Source organism: Pecten maximus, chromosome 10 (assembly GCF_902652985.1).
Source record: "Pecten maximus chromosome 10, xPecMax1.1, whole genome shotgun sequence".
Taxonomy (NCBI): domain Eukaryota; kingdom Metazoa; phylum Mollusca; class Bivalvia; order Pectinida; family Pectinidae; genus Pecten; species Pecten maximus.
Window position 1 is genome coordinate 22953469 of NC_047024.1, and position 25472 is coordinate 22978940.

Sequence of the window (25472 nt, forward strand, 5' to 3'; positions counted from 1 at the left end):
CCACATATAAGTTAAGCGTCATATGACGATAGCGTCCATTTACACATAAATCAAGCGTCATATGGTGATAGCGTCCATATCACAGGCAAACGTCAAAGGACGTTGAAGATAACGTACATGTACAAATAAAATAAGCGTCATATGACGATAGCGTCCTCGTCACAGCCAAGCGTCATATGACGATAGCGTCCACATCACAGCTAAGTGTCATATGACGATAGCGTCCACATCACAGCTAAGTGTCATATGACGATATATGACATTATCGCTATTCCCAGGTCAAAGTGTTATGTACGCGAACTGCTATGGGTCATCGAGTGCAACTTGCGTCCACTACAATTAACTTTGGTCAAATCAATATTAGAGCGTCTGTAACTGTAAAAATCAGTGTTGGAAATGTTATCATACGTATTTTTTTAAAAGAAACAGTTCTTTCCTTTATTCAATACGAAAATTAATTATTGTCCGCCAAACTGTTCTCTAAAATTTGAGACCAATTTTCCCAGCTATAGCTCTTGCGTATGTTTCTAGTATAGAGATTCTATATTTGCCATGAGTTGCAGTGCATTTATATCATTACAAAAACAGAATAAAAAAGAACAATATTTATTATGTTTTAAGAACAAAAATTTATTCCGTGAGCAGTCGAGAAAAGGACCTCTTGCATGTAGAGCAGGGAGCTTTTATTTCTGCAACATGACAATGTGAATAAAAAAAATAACACCCTCAACTTGGAACATTTGTTTTCCTTTACACGGTTCAAAATAACAAAAAAAAATGACTACCAGTACTTTTCAGTGCACGTTGAGAAGAAAAGTAGTAAACAACTTGCATAATACAAAATGTATTCTATATTTAAACATGACAGGACTTAACGCCACTTACGTAGAAACATCATATAAGGAAGGACTATTCGAAGCTGTTAGAATTTCTTTAAATCTACATTCTTTCTTTTATATGAAATTTTGAATCACTGGCGAACATCTGTTGTACTGTGGCGTGACAACCCCCCTTTATAGTATGTGGGGATCCCCGACACCAGACAATAGCGTTCGTAGCGAGTACGGCCACACGAATTAGTCATTGGATTGACTTGTCAGAAAATACTAACATTGGAATTGATACACCGCGATAAGCGGAAAAATATCGCGGTCAAAGTTCAGAACATAATACAGCCAGTCTGAAAATAGGGGGAAAACTCCAATACCACGCATTAAGCTGTTGTAATTAAGATCTAGAGGCAACTAATGTATATCTATATAAACCTTGCACATCATAAGATACCCGATATGTTGTACCGAGCACCTGTGTGAGATCACATACACGAACCAGTGCGTTTTAGAATTAAAATGGTTTTAGGTTAATTAGTTGTTTTTCAATCCTAATTATATATATCAAAATAATAATCAAATAGATAAACAAATTAATATTATCATTTAAATCGAATAAAAACGAATGAAATATAACGGTATAATTCGAAATGTGAGATAATCACTGCTTTGATATGAATGTACTTTTCCGTTAGTTGTAGTTGGTGGCTACCTCACTGAACAACATACGGAAAGTCCCTCGAATGCCATCCAGAGTAATCAAGGTGACGTGTCCTGCCCAAGGACACAACCTCCTTACACTCTAATTTAGGGAAATCACTGGCATGGTATCGACATATTGACCCTGACCCACCCCGGGCCGGGGCTTTGACCGAAATTTTCAACAATCTGAAGTTCTTCAATATTAGAACTTAATTATTCAGGGTACTCATGTTCCCCAATCAACAGTAGTTCATCTAAGATCTTTATTCAGACTGGAGCTGAAAATCTTGTACATTTGTAGCCGTAAAACCTGTACCGCCCCTCGGTTGTCAAACCCTTGTGTGTGAATAAAGTTTACAATATTTTACAAAGAGAAATCATCTTTCTGACATCTATCCACATAAAGCCACAAGAAATGGGGCTGGAGCAAAATTTTGAAATTCAGACCTATCATCCCACTTCAGATAGGGCGTAAGAATTGTACCTGCTGCCCCCATTGCGTGAGATGTAAAAGGCGACTTAATTTGGGATCTAATATCTTTTCTCCTCTCTTCTATCAAACAACTATCTATACATCCTAATGTCTCCCTTCTCACTGCCTCGTTTTGGCCTTTAGTTGACCGTTCGCCCCTATAAGGAAAGCTTTGGGTTCTAACCCCCGGCCGAATTTTTTTACTCCTGCTAAACGTTCAGCATTTTAGGAGTGGGACGACTGGTTGGCCAGTTGTTGGTAAAATGTGACCGGGTGGGATGTCCTGCCGGGTGTCTTCGGCAGTATACTTCAGTGAGGTAGCACTATAAAGTCGACATATGTTTCGCGCTATCACTAGGAGATAAGAACATACCACAGCATCCCAAAACACTCATACACCACACGCAAGCCTCTCGCGAACAGGGCAGGTCGTCCTTAAATGACCTTAGCTGTTGAGAGGTCGCTAAACAATACTAAACATTAATCAAATCTTGTATACTTTGATAATTTTCTCCTACATATGGGCAATATTGTGGATGAATGGGAGGGGGTCTTCCGTTGCATGGAGCTACACAAACATCGTTTCTGATGAGGCAAATGTTTTCCTACCTTTGAAAAGTGGACTTTAACTTGACTTCGTAACCACAAAAACGCCGTACTCCATTTTCTTGTTAATTGAATTTAAAGGTCATAATCGCGCGCGTCCACGCGGATGTTTACGTAGCCTCCATGTCACGTTAGTTCACACATTCATTTATGTAAAACCGACAATAATTTAGAGCGTCTTTAAACGTGTGCCTTTGAATAACATTATTTTTTACAGGTATTCAAATTAGAGAACCAGCCAATTCGGCCTGTCTCCTTCATGATGAGCGGAAAATCATTGGTCATTCCGGACATAGTATGCATTTTTGCAGAGTCCACAGAAACATTCCAGCAATTCAGACGATTTATATATATAGATCACCTTCATCGATGATGAGGCTCGGACGTAATGAAGCTGAGGGTTCGAGAAACCTCCACTCTCCCAATGAGAACAGAAGCTGAGGGTTCGAGAAACCTCCACTCTCCCAATGAGAACAGGGAAGGGAGCTGTCCCGGTGACCTATTCTGGATTAAAAGCATTAACTGTAGAGCATTATGAGTCGCTCAAACTCTATAAAAACAAATTTCATCGAAAATTAAAACATACAGTATGACAAGCCAAGTTATCATTCATTCTAGCCCGAGTTTTCTCTGGTCCTGTCACCATGTCTGGTGTAGGGCAGAGAAAACTCTGGCTACATTAATCAACCACATTATATAAGATATCTAATATACTTTATTATACATCTTGATACTTAATGAGATATTCTATCAACGATCGAAGATTGCTCCGTGAATAAAAAAACAACTTGGCTTGCCATAGTCGAGCTCCATGATAACACTGGTAAACATATTGCCATTTTAGTTGAAAACTACTCGATCATTTTAGTGTATATGATGTCGTACCGGCTTTCCTTACCATTCTTCATGCGTCCTTTGTAGCAACGTTGGTAATCCGAAATTTGGTCGATGTAGTTTCTGCTCCAACGGACTAATTTTGTACAATTCATAGTAAGTTGCCATTTACATTGTAAACTCTGATAGACAAGAATCTATGTTGGTTGCTCCTTACAGTGAAAAAGCAATATACCTAGATTCGTCATCCAGTCAATTTGCTACCCGGAGGCCTCCTCAGTAAGGGCAACTACTCCAACTTTACAAATTGATTCATTGAATTTTAACTACAATATTGACCAATTCAATACTTCATCTAAACTAAATTACCCTTTTGACAGACATTTGAGCCATTTTTTTTTTATTTTGTAACGGGCCGAATTTATCAGTGAAGGTCACGACCCATCTATTTTAGCATATTCTATTTAACATAAAGTGTCCTCTAAATAATGGTCACTTCTCTGGACATTCACCTACCTGGATATTGTATGGAATTTTATGGACACATTCCTGGATATTCAATGATCAAAATCCTGGAAATTGTATGGATACATTTCTGGATATCCAGTGTTCGCATTCCTAGAAATTGCATGGGAACACTCCTGGATATTCAATATTCACATTCCTGGATATTCAATATTCACATTCCTGGATATTCAATATTCACATTCCTGGATATTCAATATTCACATTCCTGGATATTCAATATTCACATTCCTGGATATTCAATATTCACATTCCTGGATATTCAATATTCACATTCCTAGAAATTGTAACTTGTGTGGACACATTGCTGAAAGTTGTATGGACACATTGCTGAAAGTTGTATGGACACATTGCTGAAAGTTGTATGGACACATTGCTGAAAGTTGTATGGACACATTGCTGAAAGTTGTATGGACACATTGCTGGATGTTCAGTGTTCACACATCTGTATGTTTACACATGTGTAACTTTATATCACCTAGTTCTAGGAAATTAACGTTTGATATATTGATTTTCAAATTAACAAGATATTTCCTGCATTCAGTTTCCCAGATTACCGAACATTTTTTTCTGTGAATTTGCAAAGGATCTACCATATTGTAACACCAATAGCTACTGATCAAAATTTTTATAAACATCTATTTAGATATTTTACTTTTCATTTCATTTCTATTCATTACAATAACATTTCTGATCAATAAAATGATTATCAAATTGTAAAAGAAATATCAATATTTTGTGAATTGTAATTTTTCAGCTTCATACCTCTTGTTGACAAGCCCGGGCCTTGCATTGTCCATCAGTAATGTTTACAGGTATGGAAGTTATTTCTGGAATCTCAGCATTTCTGGATAATACATCTTTACATTCATGATTTTTGTTCTTTATGAAATTTACTATTTATACATTAAAGATTTATTTTCAAAAGTATTGATATATAATCTTGTATTTTTGGCAGAGGTGCCTTGATAATTTTATTTGTTGAATGTTCCATTAAATTAAGTCTGTCTATAGCAGTGGTCCTCTGTGTGGTGTGTCTGGAATGATTTCCTATACATACTTGTCAGTGAAGAAGATTTAACTTTATAGCAGGTTACTTAAAAAACAAATACATTCTCATCTTCGAAATCCAATTCTTAAATTTAGTCTCATCTTCATACAAGAACACAAGACCTGGAATTTCCAGGATGATGTACATTTTAAACAATTAATTTGTTGTTATTTATATAATAGAAACTGACATTTTATGAAATTGGAATAAGTGTTATAGTATATTGTTCTGATCATTATAAGTTTAGATACATGTACATGGTAGAGAAGATGTGGTTTTTAGAGACCTATATAGTCATCTGTTGTCAGTTGGAATGCAACAATCGAGTTTCCCATTATATGGTAAGGCACTAGTAAATTTTATGCATTTCTGTTCTTTTTTTTTATCATAAAAGAAAGTTTGATGTCATCCAATGAAGGACACACATGAAACAAATTGACAACTTTCAAGGGCTACATCTATTCTTAGGCCAAGGTTTCCATTAGTCGATAGAGTTCTAAATATTTCTTGAGGCAAACGAAAGATCAAGTTTGAATTTTATGTGAGCATGTGGTCTCAACTTAGCATGACAGACACAAACCAAGATCAATTTTAAAGTTACCCTTGATCTTAGGCCAGCCATACACAAGTCAATAGAGGCCTGCCCCTCCCCATGACAATAGTGGCCTGCCCCTCGCCTGGTCAATAGTGGCCTGCCCCTCCCCTTGTCAATAGTGGCCATGCCCCTCACCTAGTGAATAGTGGCCTGCCCCTCCCCTAGTGAATAGTGGCCTGCTCCTCCCCTAGTGAATAGTGGCCTGTCCCTCCCCTTGTCAATAGTGACCTGCTCCTCCCGTATTCAATAGTGGCCTGCCCCTCCCCTTGTCAATAGTGGCCTGCCCCTCCCCTAGTGAATAGTTGCCTGCCCCTCCCCTAGTGAATAGTGGCCTGCTCCTCCCCTAGTGAATAGTGGCCTGTCCCTCCCCTTGTCAATAGTGGCCTGCTCCTCCCCTATTCAATAGTGGTCTGCCCCTCCCTTTGTCAATAGTGGCCTACCTCCCCCCCCCCCCCCCCCCCCCCCCCCCCCCCCCTTGTCAATAGTGGCCTGCCCCTCCCCTTGTCAATAGTGGCTTGCCCCTCCTCTAGTCAATAGTGGCCTGTCCCTCCCCTTGGCAATAGTGGCCTGCCCCTCCCCTAGTCAATAGTGGCCTGCCCCTCCCCTTGTCAATAGAGGCTTGCACCTCCCTTTGTCAATAGTGGCCTGCCCCTCCCCTAGTCAATAGGGCCTGCCCATCCCCTAGTCAATAGAGGCCTGCCCCTCCCCTAGTCAATAGGGCCTGCCCATCCCCTAGTCAATAGTGGCCTGCCCCTCCCCTTGTCAATAGTGCCATGCCCCTCCCCTTGTCAATAGAGGCCTGCCCCTCCCCTAGTCAATAGAGGCCTGCCCCTCCCCTAGTCAAGGGCTTGTCCCTCCCTTAGTGGAAACCACACTCAAGGTTTGAACTTCATTAAACAATTCATTCTAAAGTTATCTGGATTCACCATAACAAACAAGTTTTTCTCAAAAGTCATGTCTTTATTGCACAGAGTCAACAAAAATCATTTGCAGAAGGTAATGAACACCTAAAACATATATGAAATTAATTATAAACACAAACATTTCACAACACATGTTATATGAAGGGAAGGAAACACAATTCACATGTAAATTACACATGTACATACATTATACAGGTACCTTTAGTACAGGTGAGGTACATATATGGATGTTAGACATATTAGATGTGTACCCTACACAGGTACACACATGAAGATATACATTAAACAGGAACACATGTGTAGTTGTACATTACACAGGTACACATTTATAGATGTACATTACACAGGTACACATGTGTAGATGTACATTACACAGGTCAACACGTGTAGATGTACATAACACAGGTACACAATTATAGATGTACATTACACAGGTACACACCTAGATGTATATTACACAGGTACACACGTGTAGGTGTACATTACACATGTACACATTTATAGATGTACATTACACAGGTACACAATTATAGATGTACATTACACAGGTACACACCTAGATGTATATTACACAGGTACACACGTGTAGGTGTACATTACACAAGTACACACGTGTAGCTGTACATTACACAGGTACACATTTATAGATGTATATTACACAGGTACACATGTGTAGATGTACATTACACAGGTACACAATTATAGATGTACATTACACAGGTACACACCTAGATGTATATTACACAGGTACACACGTGTAGGTGTACATTACACAGGTACACATTTATAGATGTATATTACACAGGTACACATGTGTAGATGTATAGTACGCAGGTACACGTGTAGATGTACATTACACAGGTACACAATTATAGATGTACATTACACAGGTACACACCTAAATGTATATTACACAGATACATACGTGTAGGTGTACATTACACATGTACACATTTATAGATGTACATTACACAGGTACACACGTGTAGATGTACATTACACAGGTACACAGTTATAGATGTACATTACACAGGTACACATTTATAGATGTACATTAAACAAGTACACATTTATAGATGTACATTACACAGGTACACACGTGTAGATGTACAGTACACAGGTACACACCTAAATGTATATTACACAGGTACACACGTGTAGGTGTACATTACACATGTACACACGTGTAGGTGTACATTACACATGTACACATTTATAGATGTACATTACACAGGTACACACGTGTAGATGTACATTACACAGGTACACAGTTATAGATGTACATTACACAGGTACACATTTATAGATGTACATTAAACAAGTACACATTTATAGATGTACATTACACAGGTACACACGTGTAGATGTACAGTACACAGGTACACACGTGTAGGTGTACATTACACAGGTACACACGTGTAGATGTACATTACACAGGTACACACGTGTAGATGTACATTACACAGGTACACACGTGTAGATGTACATTACACAGGTACACACGTGTAGATGTACATTACACAGGTACACATTTATAGATGTACATTACACAGGTACACATGTGTAGATGTACATTACACAGGTCAACACGTGTAGATGTACATAACACAGGTACACATGTGTAGATGTACATTACACAGGTACACATGTGTAGATGTACATTACACAGGTACACATTTATAGATGTACATTACACAGGTACACATGTGTAGATGTACATTACACAGGTACACATTTATAGATGTACATTACACAGGTACACATGTGTAGATGTAGAGTACACAGGTGTAAATGCACACATATATGTATTTGATGTACAATAAACATGTACAGAGTATTAATATAATATGTGTTTCATGTAAATGTGTACATGTATATTGTAGAGGTACACATCTGTGTACAAATTAATGCGAGTACAGGCACATATTACATTGAACCACTCTTCACATACTCCATATCCACCATATCCACATTGGAGACGAGGATCCATGTACTTAAGCAGAAGGCAGGTAACACAGACAAACTTTTGTATGTACACTGCCGTAACTTGTACGGCAAAATGCATAGAAAATAGTTGAGTAAGAAGCCATCAGTGAAAATCTAAAGTAATGTTAAACTCTCTCTAGTTTTACCTGTAGCTCAGCCCCTCCCTGTAAACACCCCGAATACAGTAATAAGACAAACACACATCCTCTTATTGGGAACATTTCTTCACTGAAAGACTGCAGAAGACATCTAATAAAGCATTGTTTGATCTAGCAGCATCAATAATAATTATATCTTGGTGATTTATATGTAAATAAAACAAAAACGAAAAATTGAAATACACCTGGCAAATAAAATGCTTCTAAATGACCTCAAAGATTGCCCTTGATGTTATTAGAACTACCAACGAAACTGCTTAAAGTGCTTCCTCTGAACTGTCAACACATTACGACACCATGCACATATTTACAGGTACATGAAATACTGTATCATCTGAATACACAGAGAGGAAATTTGCTTCAAGCCTCTTGGGCCTTTTGGTACGAAATTTTCAAAATTTTAGGAAAAATCATCAACATTTCAGCAGAAAAACATAACGTATGTACTCTGAATTTGTATCACATGAAAGGGATGATGATATCAAAATAATGTTAGTTTTATAATTTTAGTTACAATTGATTTTACTGGTAAAGTGTGAGGGATGATCAACTGGTACTTCAGTTTTCTCTATTTCCAACAGATTTGTTAACAAAGACATTACTGGCCTAAACACATACCCTGACAGAGTTTATGTATGAAATAACGACAAAATGATGATAAAAACCCGACTTCATGAAATCGACAGTGAGCTAAGCCCGACTTCTCTGACTTGATTATGTGGTAAAATCTCACATGGACATTAAACTATATGCTGTCAGTTTCACACAAACTGATGAAATCCTTAACACGAACATGCACAAGTAGTATATTTAGAAATGAGTAAGTATGGCGACTCCCCGTATGGTCAGAGTATGGCTGACAAGGTTTCCGTATGGTGTAGAACAGCGATGATTCAACATAGAAACACACGACATGGTATGGGCTATATGACAAAATAAAAGTAGAAAAAACAGGATGTATCACAACAACACTAATATATAAATGCATAGCTCTTAGACTAAAACTTCAAAATAAGCATTACTGACGAGTAGAAAACAGCTGTCCCGTAAGTAGCGAGGTTTGAGCCAGCTAATGTTGTACAAAAGACACGGTCATGGCGATATATATGTATGTACAATAAGCTAAGTGTCATGTGGTTATTTTGACTGTACAGATGAAATACAAATTTGTGTACACCACATAAATATTCAATGAAATATATACAGGTAATACTAGAATTTAATGATTGATCCACTACTTATCAGAACTATGCCATTTAGGACACTCGCTTCAAGGCCAAGTGGCATGACACAGATACCTAGCCCACGGGTCTATATGATTTAACATAATAGTTCACATACATATACAAAACGTGAAGTGGGGTTCTGTGTAACGCCCTTTAGCCCCCAGTAACAGCGAAATGCTGTAGATAATTTTGTTACCTTCGAAATGTGTACATGTTGACTTACCCATTGTAAAGGTAAAGCTTTGTCATTGTACGAAACACATTGTTATACTCGTTTACAATTGTACCGAAACTGTCCGACAGTTCATGATTTAAGTGTAGGATGCTAATTATCAATGCAGCTGTATGGTGTGGGAGTGATGCTTATGGCATTGCTAGATTTATATATACAAAATATATAAGATTACACTCCTAAACAACAGTTTATCTAATCAACAAGTTATATCAAATTTCACTAGCAATAAATCAATATTGCCCCCAACAACATGTTGTTTACTTACCTAGCAAATTGTAATCTTTGTCACAAACAACATGTTTCTTCAGTAATAATTTACAACTGCCCAAACAACATGTTGTTTATATCTTAGCAGAGTGCAATGTTTGCCACAAACAACATGTTGTTTCTTCAATAATAATTTACAACTGTCCAAATATGTTGTTTTCTTCTCTATCAAAGCCAAATCTTTACCACAAACAACGTGTTGTTTCTTCAGTAATAATTCATAACCTCCCAAACAACATGTTGTCTAATTTCTCTAGCATTATATTTCACTGTCATTGCAAACAACATGTTGTTTTTTCAGCAATTGTTCATTACAATCTCAAATGTGTGTTGTTTATGTCTCCAGCATTATTTCATGACCTCCCCAAACAACAATGATTGTAATATATTGTTATCTCAGCAACAATTCATGAACAGTATATTGCTTGAAATATTTTCAGCAAACAATGTAGCATATTTTTACACCTTTACAAGCAATTCAAATTGATATTTACAAATCAGCAGACTTTGGTTTTCATGGCATTCATAAAACATATATGTTACTTTTGCTGTCAACGCAATCAGATTGGGAAGATCATGTTTTCAAATTTCAAAAAAATTGAAACAGATTTCATAAAAATGTCATCGTCAGTGAAAAAACATGACACCACCAGAAAATACCAAAACAAATTACAAACGAAAATTTTATGAAATAATCTGCATGTCAACAAAAATGAGAATTCTTTGGTTGAAATTATGTCATGGATATCAAAGCAACATTAACGTGACAAAAATGTCTGCTGCAGTCTCTGTTACACTCATAAATATAGTAGATTTGCTATATCTCTTTTTAAAATGCTTCCTATTGTTACAGAGGTCAAATTGTTTGTTTGTTTTTGTTTAACGTCCTATTAACAGCCAGGGTCATTTAAGGACGTGCCAGGTTGTAGAGGTGGAGGAAAGCCGGAGTACCCGGAGAAAAACCACCAGCCTACGGTCAGTACCTGGCAACTGCCCCATGTAGGTTTCGAACTTGCAACCCAGAGGTGGAGGGCTAGTGATAAAGTGTCGGGACACCTTAACCACTCGGCCACCGCGACCCCTTCAGAGGTCAAATAAATACAGGTTTAGCTAACACCCGTACAATTAATCCATAATATCCTACATCAAGGGGTTTAGCACTTAATCATATGTATCGTCCCTTTAGCATCCAACCCTGTTTGTAAAGAAACCTGTAAGTGTTTCTATTGACAATTCAAGATAAAAAATTATATTTTATCTTATAAAAAGTAGCCATATTTCTATCATTTATTATTTTGTAAATATTGTTCAATCAAATGTCTATTAATACAAATGTGTCTTTGATGAAATATCCACCTCATTCTGGAAATTTTTTTCCTGTACATTTAGATTCTTGTTATATGATAAAACAGAAATCTGAGCTATCTATGATATGTATGACTAGAGATGTAAATTTTATGGGTTTCTGATGTCTACATGTGTTACTGACAACTCAACAGAAAAGAAAGTTAATACTGTGTACTAGTTCTATATATACCAATAGTAGTCAATGTGCCTTACACCCTGTTAAAGACATTTATAAAATCCATGTAAAATGTTCCATGTTATTAAAATGTATCAAACAAAAGACATATTATTTAAAACAATACTTATATTGAAAACATTGTTAAAGTTTGGTTAGTGTAAGGTGTTGGAAGTTGAACCAATCCAAGTTATCAGTAAGTGTTAAAGTTATCCTTTAAATGATGAAAATCCATGACCAGAAAAATTGTTCAACAAAATAAATTAAAGAAATTAAAAAAAAAAAAAAAATTATGCCAAAGATAGATAATGCTCCTTTAAAATTTACATTATATTAGTGGTATTCAAATATAGGTAGATTTTTCCAATGAACTCAAAGTATTTCCTAGAAACTTTTGTTTTTTAAACTTCACAAACTTGTGTTTAGTTAAAATACTAAAATATAATAATTTCAAATAGACTCCTCAAGATTTACAAAACATATAATTAAATTAGAATAATAGAATAATTTAATACAGACACATCGAGAAGTTTTAAACTATTGTTGCATCAGTCTTGAACATAAAATGCCAGTTATACTGCAGCATAGCATTAAAGACTGTACAAGTACGTTGAAGTATATACATTACATATATGTACAGTGGACAGACAACTCTGAGGAAGGTAGATAACTCTACACAAAGGGAAATAACTCCATGACTATTTACAAAGGTGAGAAAATCATGGCCTAATTGATACACATTTACATCAATATCTACAATAAAACTGGTTTCTTTTACAAATGATTAAAACAAATCACACTGCTATATCAAACCTATGCATTTTTATACATAAATTTATTACACTACATGGCGAAAAAATGTTATTAATTACTTATGATTATAATTACATAAAATTGACACAATAATGTCATAGTATTCAAGTATGAAGTAAAATAAATAGTATGGTGTTGTGCAAGTTATAAACAGTTGATCCCCCTGTAAAAACAGATTATAATCAGCCCTAGTTTCGCACTCATCCTCCATGCACTACATCGCCCACCCACACAAATAGTCTGCAGGACCATGTCCCATACATACATTTTACATAAAATATATGAGGTGAGATTTATCAATCATCTATCTTTACAATTGTCATTATCAGCGAACCACTGCAAGATACACAGCGCAACACATGCAATTTCTCTTCAATGTGAGTCAAGGTAGAATTTTAAAATTTATTTAAAATTTGCTTGAATTTATGGTTTCTCTTCAATGCCAATCAAGATAAAAGTAAAAAATCTATTTAAAACTTGCTTGAATTTATAGTTTCAGAATGATTGTTTTTTTTTTATTTAATGGAAATCCAGATAAAATCTTAAACTTATTTTTAAAATCATCTAAAATTTGCTTAAATCTGTAATTTCAGAATTGCAAAAGAACCTTTCCAATGAATGAAAATACATGAGACATCAACGATAAAAAGTTACGTGAAAAACATTTAAGAGTAGTCATATTCTATTGACATGTCAACAAATTGCTTGTAATGTGTATCTGCTGTGAGGTTACATGTTGTAGTGGTCAGTCTGTCTGTGGTCAGTTTGACCTCTAGCAAGGTCATTTATACTTTCATCATCCCTCACAACCAAGTTTTGTGACCAGTTATTCCCTAGGTCCATCACAACACTATGCAACACATATTCTGTCTGACCTCAGTGGTACATCGCAAGACCGTCACAACACTACGCCAAATACTTGACTATCCGACTGTCGTGGTACATCCTGTGACCTTCACAACACCGAAAAACATGCTAGCTTTAAATCTGAACACATGATTGAAGATCTCCGATCATTTTCACAAGCCATATAAAGTTACACTTTCAGTAGTTTATTATGACGTATTCGTAAATACTAGTTCAGAACTGTTTTTCCATCGATTCAAGTGAACAGGACTGATAGGCAATGATGTGACAGGATTCTAAGCAAGCCCTCATATAAAGCTATGTATCCGGTCGATCCACTCCTGGGCAGTCTTAGCGTCGAACGCCAGAAAGTTGTACACCCGGCGAACTGTCTTCAACTGAAACATGACCAAATACCAGGATTTAAATTGATATCTAAATATTTAAATAATCAAACATTATAACTAAAACAGATGAAACTAGTTTTGCTACAACATTTCCGTATCAATGCAGAGATGAAAATATATTGATTATGCAAAAAGAATGAACACAGATTTCTGAGCCTCTGCTACAGCAATAATTACTAAGCTTGAATTTTGATGAAAACAAAATCAAAACAGACCAAAATCCAACTAAAGGCAGCAAATTTTCATCAAGGAAATTATCTTAGTTCATAATATCAAGAATGAAATGTTGTTCACCTCAAAGAAAGCATTTTCGTCAGATCTCTTCGGTGCCCCCTGAACGTTTTTGATAGGTTGTATTGACACAATATCCAGCAAGTCGATGAATCCTTTACAACTAGAATCTTCCATAGCGTCATAGTACCTCAGCTGTCAACACAAAGATGTGAAATTTACAAAACTTCCATAGCTATGTACCGTATAGCGGTTTATTTTTGCAAGGTACAATTTTTCTAAAACCATTAAAATGTATTGTCAACAATTTTTCTAAAAAGATTTTTCCATTTCAGAAGATTTAAGTAATACACAATATTTCTACTCCCACACTGGGCTTCACGATAATAAATACTGACGATTGCTACAGACGTCCAACAGACCATTTCTAGATTAGAGTCGTACATAATAATATTTATTTTGAGAAGTGCTCACGACTATAAGTGTTTATGTAAGTATGTCTAGACAGCTAGGTTACAACCATACAAGAACATATGGAGAGCCCCAAATTTTACAGTTTTATTAATATTTAAGCCCCGTACAGACAGCCAATACAGACAAATTTTACGGTTTTATTAATATTTTGCAATTTTCATTAGGTTACTAAATTTCGCAAAAATCAGTTATGCACAAAAATACCTGATATACTACAATATCTGTGATATCAACAGAAAGATGTGGCATTTACAACACTAATTATGCGTAAATGTAACATCAATTGCATTTTGATTAGAATTAACTTTTTTATGAAATTTTAGACTAAAACCTCACAGTTTTTAATATCGCAGAACTCCAAGACTAACCTGATGTTTGGTCGAGTCGAGGACAAACCAGCGCTGTTTCCACCCCTTAAGCAGCGCGCCTCGTTTGAATAAGTATCCTTCAAACGTCTGTTGTTCCCCACTGCCTGACGACATCTGTTCATATCCAGGGGAACTGCTGGCTACCGTTGCCACTGGTGTACATAAATTACATATACCTTACTTTCCTCAGTATACCCAATGTATTATACTATTTTATACATCGGAAGAAGCCTTTCGCAGGCTATCTGCATTTTCATTTACATAGATGTGTACACATGTGGACTTTGTGTTGGGTTTTATTATTTCCTTGTGTATACACAAATACTAAATGCATGGAATTTCAATCATCAAGTATTTAGTAGAATGATTTTAACCAAATTTTTGTGCTAATCTGTGTTAGTGTAATATTCATACATCGTTTTTGGGACCCCAAGGACATCATTTTTGGTCAAAATTTTTCATGTGCAAAAAATACGGATAGAAGTTTTTTCCCAGCATTTTCAGCCCCAAAAAGTACCTACGCAAATTACAGATATTTACGGTAAGAGTTTTACACAATTTAATTTCTTTGATTTATATTCAAATAATTGACACACCATATTCACAACAGTTAATTATCACCGACGCCAATAATGCTTTATGGATTGTCACAGCTGTAGATGGTAATCTGCTGTATTACCTGCAGGTGATCTTCATTAAAACGAAAAATTTGTGGGTGAAGTTTTTACGACACACTTCTGCAGATAAGCACATAATTTATACTCAGTCAATGACACTGGTATCATATGTACCTTAGAACTTTCTAAGTTGAACAACAGTCAGACACTCACCCCCTGTGACGGACCCGGACTCTGAGCCTCCTGCCCGAGACACATTCGAGCTGCTGTTGCTATCGGCGACGATCTTGAGTTTCGTACAGTTTTTTGGTACATTGTTGACACACTTCTCATGACAGTTGTATCCACAGTCTGCGCAATGCATGCCTATAACACAACATCACATCTAGAGAATCTGCTTTAGTGACTATCGTGTAAGCATAACCTTAACTTACGGATTGATCCTGACAATTTGACACTTTAAAGGTCAACATCATCATCATATTGGGAAATATCTATTTCACTGCAGTTTAAACACGCCTGGAGATTCCCTTTTCATGACTCTGGTTCTTAGTTTGAGAATTACCAGGATTTGACTTATAAGTGTCTTCAATGAAACAGAGGAGGCTTATCCTGGTCATAGCTTCATCAATGTTCCTTATTTTAGAATTTTCCACACATAGGAAGGCAATATTGGACTTAACTGGAAAATCTTAGTTAAGCATATTTCCTTGAATTCTGTAACACTTTCCTATGGGAAATTCTGTTTAGATATTTCCTTAAGTTAAGGAGATATTAATCCCTTCTACATATTGTCCCCTTGTTTTATGTCTTGAGTTAAAATCAAGGTTTTGTTTCTCATTTTTGCAATGATGACATGCCTTGTGCCGATTTCACATTTTCACACACACACACTTAGGAGATAACATCTGCAATACACTACCTGTCTTGAGAAGCCCCCACAGGACCTGAGAACAATAGTCACAGTACACAGGTGTTGTGTAGGTGTACTTCTCAAATCTGTGGGGCTGGCTGAACATCTTGGCCGCCTCGCCAAGCATCTTGCCCTTGACGAGGATCTCCAGAGTGGATCGCTTGTGGATTGAGCGGCCGTGGGATCGCACCATTTGAGTGTTGAATGAGGCGTTCCTGTGGATGGTCTCTCGGTTGGGACGTTCTATTTTGTCCCAGATCGTCTTCCACTTCTGTGGTAGCAGGCCCAAATCACTCTCTATCTTATACATCTCCTGCAATAGAACATCAAATAATTATTGAGTGGATATCGGAAAATTTGTATCCATTTCGTCTTTCAGGGAAAGCAAATCCTAATTTTACACCATTTGACTATAACTTATCTGCCACAGAAGTTGAAATTCTTGGTGGTAATTATCTAAATTAGAATATATCAAAGAATTAAAAAGAAAATCTGAAAAACGGTTTCTGTGTAATAAAAACTTGTATCAAGGTCTATGAAAATGACCATTCAACATTTTAGCAATAAGTAATCATGTAAAACACTCGTGGATTTGTTTTTTTTTAAACAATTTGATCATAAACTGATTTGCAGTTAATGGAATTTGTCTCCAGACAAACTCAATTCACCACCTTATGGAATCAATAAAAGGAAGATTCAATCCTTAAATGAATAAGTTAAGAACCTGTTTCCATGGTAATATAGAAACAAACCCTGTTACAACCTACCTGTAGCTGCCATGTAAAACAATCAGGCTGTTGTATTCGTATGTTGTCATAGCAACCATTGACAACCTTACGTGACCTCTGACCCGAGCTCTCCGCAGCCTCCTCCTCGTTCAGCTGTATTTCTCGCTGTGCAACCTCGACTTCGTACGGAGGCCCGTGGGCCAAGTCCTCAGTGAGATAATACTCCCACACACGCAGGTTTGACATGTTAGAGTATGGTCGCAGTACCTAGCAGAAAGATATGTGCACAAAATTAATGATTCGCTGAATGAAAGAATATATGATTGCCCTTATGTAACTTATTTACTGAATTTTAAATGGAAAAATCAGTGCCTAAAGCACTGACACCTCCAGCAGTCTTATCAATAAAACAATTTTTAAAGGCCAACAATAGATAAAATATTTTAGACATTTTCTAGATTTAAAATGCTAGAGATTGGTATTCCTATTTCTGATCATTATTCTTTAAAACTTATTATTCACTTCATTATTCTTTAAAATTGAATATTCAATTAATTTCACAGTCCACTTTAATTTCTTTGTTACCGTAGTCAAAAGACTGAATTTCCCTTCTCAACACAATTCTATGACTACAATATAACCAGTTGGTCTCATAATCTACTAATTTGTTGTTTATTATAGACTAAATTTCCTTTGTCAACACTGCAGTACCTAACAACCCCCAGCCCGATAGGTATTGGTTTGGTTCGTTTTTGTTTAACGTCCTATTAACAGCCAGGGTCATTTAAGAACGTGCCATGTTTTAGAGGTGGAGGAAAGCCGGAGTACCCGGAGAAAACCCACCGGCCTACGGTCAGTACCTGGCAACTGCCCCACGTAGGTTTCGAACTCGCAACCCAGAGGTGGAGGGCTAGTGTTAAAGTGTCGGGACACCTTAACCACTCGGCCACCGCGGCCCCTAGCCTGATGGGTGTTGGTTTCCCAGAGCAACATAGACTTACCACCTCCTGGTCATGTGGGCTGTAGTAGAAGTTCCAGAAGATGGCCGACTTGCGGTGATGTTTGTCGATGTAGTCCCAGACCGACATTCCTAGACTGGGCTGGTGTTGATGACGATAGGCAAACCCACCTGAAGCACAAAAATAAGTCTGTTAATACATCAATGTCACAAAAACATGTCTGTTAATACATCAACGTCACAAAAATACTTCTGTTAATAAATCAACGTCACAAAAATAAGTCTGTTAATAAATCAACGTCACAAAAATAAGTCTGTTAATAAATCAACGTCAACAATGGTGAATTCGAACTGTTAATTAGAGGCTAACTAAGATTAACCAGTAATTTAGTGACCACTTGCCATAGCAACCATAATTTTGAGAAAAAGAAAGCGGCATGCACATCTAAACATGGTCCTCTATATTTGTGTGAAGTTTCATTGAAATCGGCCCTTCGGTTTAGGAGGAGTTGTCCGGACAATCTTAAAGTTATGGTTCTTATCGGAAAACCTGTTTATAGTGACAAGTTGCCATAGCAACCATAATTTTGAGAAAAAGAAAGTGGCATGCACATCTACACATGGTCCTCTATATTTGTGTGAAGTTTCATTGAAATCAGCCCTTCGGTTTAGGAGGAGTTGTCCGGACAAACTTAAAGTTATGGTTCTTATCGGAAAACCTGTTTATAGAGACCAGTTGCCATAGCAACCATAATTTTGAGAAAAAGAAAGTGGCATGCACATCTACACATGGTCCTCTATATTTGTGTGAAGTTTCATTGAAATCGGCCCTTCGGTTTAGGAGGAGTTGTCCGGACAAACTTAAAGTTATGGTTCTTATCGGAAAACCTGTTTATAGAGACCAGTTGCCATAGCAACCATAATTTTGGGAAAAAGAAAGTGGCATGCACATCTGCACATGATCATTAATATTTGTGTAAAGTTTCATTGGAATCGGCCCATTAGTTTAGGAGGAGTTGTCCGGACAATGTGTCTACAGACAGACGGATGGACGGACGGACAACCCGATTCCAGTATACTCCCCCTAACTTCGTTGCGGGGGTATAATAATTGTATATATATATAAACTAGAAAATGTCCCAAAATACAGTTTGGTGAGGATCCCATCGGCAGTTCCTGAGATTAGCTAGTTACATTGCATCAGGACGGGACGGAAATGGGTAACACTATATGGCCCCCACCCCATTTTCATGGTGGGGGCATAAAAATTTGAATAATAATTATGTGGCCTTCATCCTTACTTATATATTTCTGAATCATTGATTCCTAAAATAAAATTCAACAGCCATTAACACTGAACAAACTTGTTTACCAGAGACACACAAAGTTCACTGGGTAAAGTGGCAAAGTTGATTTGATGATGCTTGGATGTAATTTTTTTCGTAGTTTGTTACCATAAGCATACAAATGTAATAACAATACAAATCCTGCCTTGTTTGCAATATTTTTGGATTTATTTTCGCTATATTTGGGGTCATTTTAAATAGCCCAAAAATAAATGACCAGCGAATATTATAAAAGTGCTGCTACAGAATACTTACAGAGTGTTGTTATGACAACTGTGAAATTTATTTTACCCTATGAATTTTAACAACCAAACAGTTCTACATGATAAATTTAATTATTTTAATGATACCATTCAGGATAATTTTGAATCCTTCAAGAATTTTCTAAAAAGATTCTTGTGAAGTCTTTTTCAGGTGTTAAAATAATTTTGCTTCCCTTCCCCTCTTTTTTTTTTTCAAATTACACAATAAGTATTGATTGGCTCACCCTCTACATCTGTGTCATCAATCTTGGGCGTCTTCCTCTCCTCACACAGCCAGCCGGCCTCCATACGCTCATACTCGTTATCCAACATGAAGCTTCTGAAGCGACTAGCTACGTAGTGGTAGGCCAGGAAACGCAGGTAAAACTCATTATATTCAAACGACAGAGGGAACTGGTTCATAACCTGTACAAATGAACAGTCTTAAATTGTAACAAAGAACATGCATATATATTAAAAGTACTGAAGCTGAACAGATTGTAAAAATTCTACTTGTCTTGCTTTCCTATATTTTCATAGAAAATACTGAAAATAAAATTTTCATGAGCTGAAACAAAATCTACAAGTCCACTGGTTTGGGATGGGGCCTTTGTGACTTATATTGTGAAGAAAATTGGTGAATTAGAAAGGAAATTTTTCAGGAATAAACTGCAAATTTTGGGAATCTGATTTAAATATAAAATAATTTCATTAGGAGTTTATGTGAACTTGTATCAATTCTTACTATTTGAAGATTATTCAAAATATAGTTATTTTACCAGGAAAAACCTACACTGCCTGGTAATTATTTCAACACATAATCTGAGGCCAAACCAAGGTTGCCACACAAACCTCTGTGCTGTAACCTATTATCTGACGAGGAAAGCTTATAATACAAATGTAAGACAAACCTGATGAACTACATCGAGGAACTGCAAGAAGAGTGGAGCGAAACCGCTGGCTTGGTTAGCTGCTGTTTGGTTACTGCGATGCGTGAACCTGTGTCCAAAAGACAACCATTCTTTCTCCACAAGGGCACGGAAGCCTTCGATAGTGCGGTAGTATGGGTCAAGGAGAATTTGTGCTACAGACACTACTTGCGTTGTAAAATCCCAGCCGTCCTCCAAACACATCATCACAGATGACCCCTGTACATCTAATAGGTCAACCGTGGCACCAGCAAGCTGCAGGATGTTCTGAATCTGGAGACAAAAACAGCAAGGTCACGTAATATGTACAATAATGATTATATATACATAATTATGTACCTTATGTCTGCACTGTCAAATGTTCTAGGGGCTAGAAGTGTCAAGCAGATCGGCGAAAATGTCAGATTCTTAGAATACTAAAATAGCTATTTTACAAAAAAAAAAAAAAGAAAAAAAAAAGTCTATTGTGGATTTCCCCCGAATCCAAAGTTAATACTGAAAATGTTTACCTAATGACATTATGAACAGTAAATTATCAACAATCTATTTTCAAAAACTTTGAATTTTTATAAAGAATTTCTGAATCAGTTAAAAAATTTGTTTTTTCATAATTGCTTTTCAATGTGCTACAGTGTATCAATTTTTTTTTTAAATACAAATGTATTTTCTTAGAAGCATAGTTAATCTATAACAACCAAATTCTCCTGAATTTAGCAAATGTTGGTTTAACAACAAAGTGTTACCACCATTGACAACATACTTATACTAGTGTATGTGTACCTGTAAAAGCCACTCGCACTCCTCCACTGCCTTATAAAACGTGTTCTCCTGTGTTGGCGGGGCACTAGGTACACAAGCCCTCATCAACTTTTTAAAGCTAGCCTTGACGTGACGCACTTCATAGAAATCCACAGGTATAAAGTCACACTTCGGGAAAGATTCCATTTTTATACCCTAAAAAAATTAATCCATTCATGGTCTTCAGAAAAACAAGCTTTCATATGAAGTAAAACAGTTGTGGTTAAACGGAATTCTGAAAGACTGGTTCTGCCTGATTGGCAAACTTGTGACTTTTACTGGTATAGGACAAATATATTATCACATCAAGGGCTGCCCAGGTCTCACTTTAGCGTTATGAACAATTCAGCTGAATAAAAAGCAGAGGTGTTAAGTTTGACAAAATGAAAATACATGTACATATGAAGGACCTGGTTGAATCTGAAGTTACTTTTTTATTTGATCTTTGATATTTAAGTTTAAAATATATATATATATATACATGGTCTCCATACAAATTGGAAGTTTATTTTTTGAAAGTTTTGGGTGTAGTACCTTCATTTGAGCCTTCTCCCCTAGGACATACAGAGCCACCCGCTTAAGACCCTGCACAGAGTTGTTGATGAGATCTCCGTGGCTGCGGTCGCCATAGTTACCATCGCTGAGTGCTCCGTTAATACGAGCGGCAGATGAGTCGAGGCTCGCAGTGCCGCTCATCCGTGACTTATCCTTAATGCTGCCGATTCTGCCGAAAGCTGAAATACATATATGGTAAATGTAGGACCAATACATCATGGTGTTTCAGGCTACAACATGTAACATCAGGCATAATCATTGGGTACAAACATATACATGAGTATGATCACAGTTTACATATACAGAGCAATACAAGTAAAAGAACATTTCAAAAGAGAGCGATATCTATACCAATCAACTAATTATAGAATCAAAATGACAATGATGGTGAAAATAAAAATGTCAAAGATAAGTTTTTATACTACTGCACACTTTAAAATGTTCAGTTTTTGCTAGTAGTCAAGATTATCTTCATTATCATGCTATCATATTTGAAAGTGAGGCTTCATGATGAATAGTTGCCATGGTAACAGACCTGGCCTAAATGATCAGCACACACGGCTACACATTGTCCGACCATGCAGCATGTAAGGGTCTACCATATTTTAGTTTGAGGACATCCTTCAGAAACATTAGTGTGTATATCACTAGTACAATGAATGAAGCAGACATAAATATGACAGTTGTAATACTTACAGGGAAGGGCAGATAACTGTGTCAGACCATGCTAGACCACTGATATATGTATGATATACAAGATGTTGGTCAGTAATGCTGTGTTAGAGACTCACCAGGAAAACAGCGAAACTTCTTCCTAAACTCTTTAACCCTGACAGAAGTTCTGTCAATATTTTTTTCAGGCTGTGATTGTGTATCTAATATTTCTAAGTATTTGCGACCCCACCAGTGTATAGTGACATTTTACTTTAATGGTACAAATCCAGGTGGTAGAATCACTGTACAGTAATTTACCACTACAGGTGCTGGTACAGGTTAACAGTGGGGAAACCAAAGCAAGTCTAAAGACACCAGTTAATACAGGAGTGGGGCCAGGTAAATAGACAGGGTGATAAAGGAAGGAAGAGGAGAAAAAATTGTCAATGTGAGGAAGAGGGCATGCAGGAGAGAAGAGATAAGTTGATGTAACAAGAAAAGAAGACAAAGGCAGCACAAAAAGGACATGCAAGATAGAGAGATAGTATAGTGGAAGTACAACAGATTGAATGTTGATCATGACAGATAAAAAGTCTGATTAAAAGATACAAAGAAAACAGATTGAGTGAAAGATAAAAAGAAAAAAGATTAAAGAAAAAATGAGTAAAAGACAAAAGGAAAAAAAATGAATGAAAGACAAAAAGGAAAAAGATTTGAATGAGACACCAAGAAAGGACAGAAAATTAGGGTAATGAGACAGAGAGAAAAATAGAGGAAAGAGATAAAAGAAAACATTGAAAGATGAATGAGAAAGCCTGAGTGAAAGAAAGAGAATGATATATATCAGGGACAACACCAAGGAAAAAGAACCAAAAGACAGAATGAAACAATGGAATAACAAGAACAATGACAAAAGTCACAGACAGAAACAATAAAGATTTAGATACATTTTTGTTTGAACAAATTGTCAGCTAGAATGTCAAAAATAGAGTGAAAGACAGAAAAGACAAAATGTCAGCTAGAATGTCATAGATTGAGTGAAAGACAGAAAAGACAAAATGTCAGCTAGAATGTCATAGATTGAGTGAAAGACAGAAAAGACAAATTGTCAGCTAGAATGTCAGATTGAGTGAAAAACAGAAAAGACAAAATGTCAGCTAGAATGTCAAAGATTGAGTGAAAAACAGAAAAGACAAAATGTCAGCTAGAATGTCATAGATTGAGTGAAAGACAGAAAAGACAAATGTCAAAGATTGAGTGAAAGACCAAAATGACAATTAAGAACAAAGAAGCAGGAAACATGACCCATTAAAGATCAACCAGCTACTCCCACTACAGAGTTGTGTATGTATGTGTTAGTTATAACCTTGTATTACCCGGGGGTTGGGGGGTGGTCGATGATTCCCCCGATACGTAACTAACACAACACTCTATTCAACCATTCCTTCACTCCTGCCATGCTTCCATGCCCACTCGTATACATCTACAATTGCTATTTTTTTTTTCACTTCTAACACATAATTATATATCATTATCCATCTCAACTGGCATGCAAGCATACAAACTATCATGATTTTAACCGGTTAGCTTTGTACTAGGCCAAAACTCTCACACTGCAACATTTTTAAAGGGTCAGCCGACATTGGAGTATTTTGCTAAAATAGGAATTGTCATTTCAAAGAACTGAGCAATTAAAAGGAAAGCCTGGAGAATGACAATACCCCATATTATTGTTCCAGCCAAGTTCACCATCCCGACAATGATTAACCACCTCTAGTGAAGGATATCCTGAATTCTGACTGTAGTTTTTTAATAGAAATCACTATCTTCAATTTTTTGATAATTTTAGTTGATATACATGCGTTTCAACACTATTTAGTAATTCATTACAATTTATATTTTGCAGACACTGGCATTAAAATGCTTGTAAAAATTAATGCAAAGCTTAATTATTATATGTTTTATATATCATAAAATACATGTGCAAAATTAAAATGTTTATCAAATACATTTAGAACTCTCATTCAATGATAAAACTCAGAGCAAAATAGGCAATTTATATATATTTGTAGAATAGATACTGCGACATCCAATCACAAGTTTCCGAGCTGGCAATCCATTAAAGATGTTCAATCAATGTAAAAATAATTAAATGGATACTGATATCCAGTTTCTGGGTATGGACAATGACCTTAACTGTCAATCAAAACATATGTATTTGGTTAGTACTGCTGTATAGGACTCCGATACTGACACAACAAGCCTGATCCCCTCACACAAACCCTGGCCGAGAAAATCAAAAGAACTTAATTTATTCAGCTCAACTTTAAATTTCTCAAAATTTGAAAACTTCCAAATTTTCAGGCAATTGTAAATATGACAGTTTCCTTCATATGAGGATTTGTTACAAAAAATTTAATTTATTTTTTCACTGACAAAACAGATTATCTCCCTTGGCAGGTTTTGTGTGATGGAGGTAGACTTGTGTTTACGACCACAGAAGTCAGACATGCTTCATTCCCTTGGACACAGTGCCTGACATATATAAACAGTATACTTTGCCAGTAACCAGCTCGTGACCGTGACCGCCGAGGCAAGGTGAGGACTGAAACACACATACGTAGGTAGATATAAGTGTGCAGCATGTGTCTACATACATAC

The 25472-nt window shown here is 36.5% G+C and overlaps 1 protein-coding gene and 2 long non-coding RNA genes across 5 annotated transcripts in view; 1 reads left to right on the forward strand and 2 right to left on the reverse strand.

Moving 5' to 3' along the window:
• Nucleotides 1-6554: 6554 nt before the first annotated feature.
• LOC117336843 lies at nucleotides 6555-7943 on the reverse strand. 2 transcript variants are annotated; one of them, XR_004534665.1, is made up of 2 exons: nucleotides 7926-7943; nucleotides 6555-7666 (listed from the first exon to the last, which is right to left on the reverse strand). It is a non-coding gene; the product is annotated as an uncharacterized LOC117336843 (long non-coding RNA). The 2 variants fall into 2 exon arrangements; XR_004534666.1 differs by lacking the exon at nucleotides 7926-7943 and adding an exon at nucleotides 7723-7739.
• On the forward strand, nucleotides 7664-11183 carry LOC117336844. The gene is made up of 2 exons (XR_004534667.1): nucleotides 7664-7888; nucleotides 8295-11183. It is a non-coding gene; the product is annotated as an uncharacterized LOC117336844 (long non-coding RNA).
• Nucleotides 11184-11408: 225 nt separating this feature from the next.
• LOC117336845 (myotubularin-related protein 13-like) overlaps nucleotides 11409-25472 on the reverse strand; it is a 65149-nt gene continuing 51085 nt past the window's right edge. The window contains exons 30-41 of one of the 2 annotated variants that reach the window (XM_033897502.1): nucleotides 25369-25416; nucleotides 22137-22336; nucleotides 21585-21758; nucleotides 20787-21077; nucleotides 20121-20301; nucleotides 18331-18458; nucleotides 17369-17596; nucleotides 16611-16914; nucleotides 15902-16054; nucleotides 15072-15223; nucleotides 14293-14424; nucleotides 11409-13989 (exon numbers count right to left, since the gene is read on the reverse strand). In XM_033897502.1, coding sequence (XP_033753393.1) covers nucleotides 13900-13989; nucleotides 14293-14424; nucleotides 15072-15223; nucleotides 15902-16054; nucleotides 16611-16914; nucleotides 17369-17596; nucleotides 18331-18458; nucleotides 20121-20301; nucleotides 20787-21077; nucleotides 21585-21758; nucleotides 22137-22336; nucleotides 25369-25416 — 2081 coding nt within the window. In that variant the 3' untranslated portion in view covers nucleotides 11409-13899. The remainder of the gene's footprint in view (nucleotides 13990-14292; nucleotides 14425-15071; nucleotides 15224-15901; nucleotides 16055-16610; nucleotides 16915-17368; nucleotides 17597-18330; nucleotides 18459-20120; nucleotides 20302-20786; nucleotides 21078-21584; nucleotides 21759-22136; nucleotides 22337-25368; nucleotides 25417-25472) is intronic. The other variant, XM_033897503.1, reaches the window with a different exon arrangement.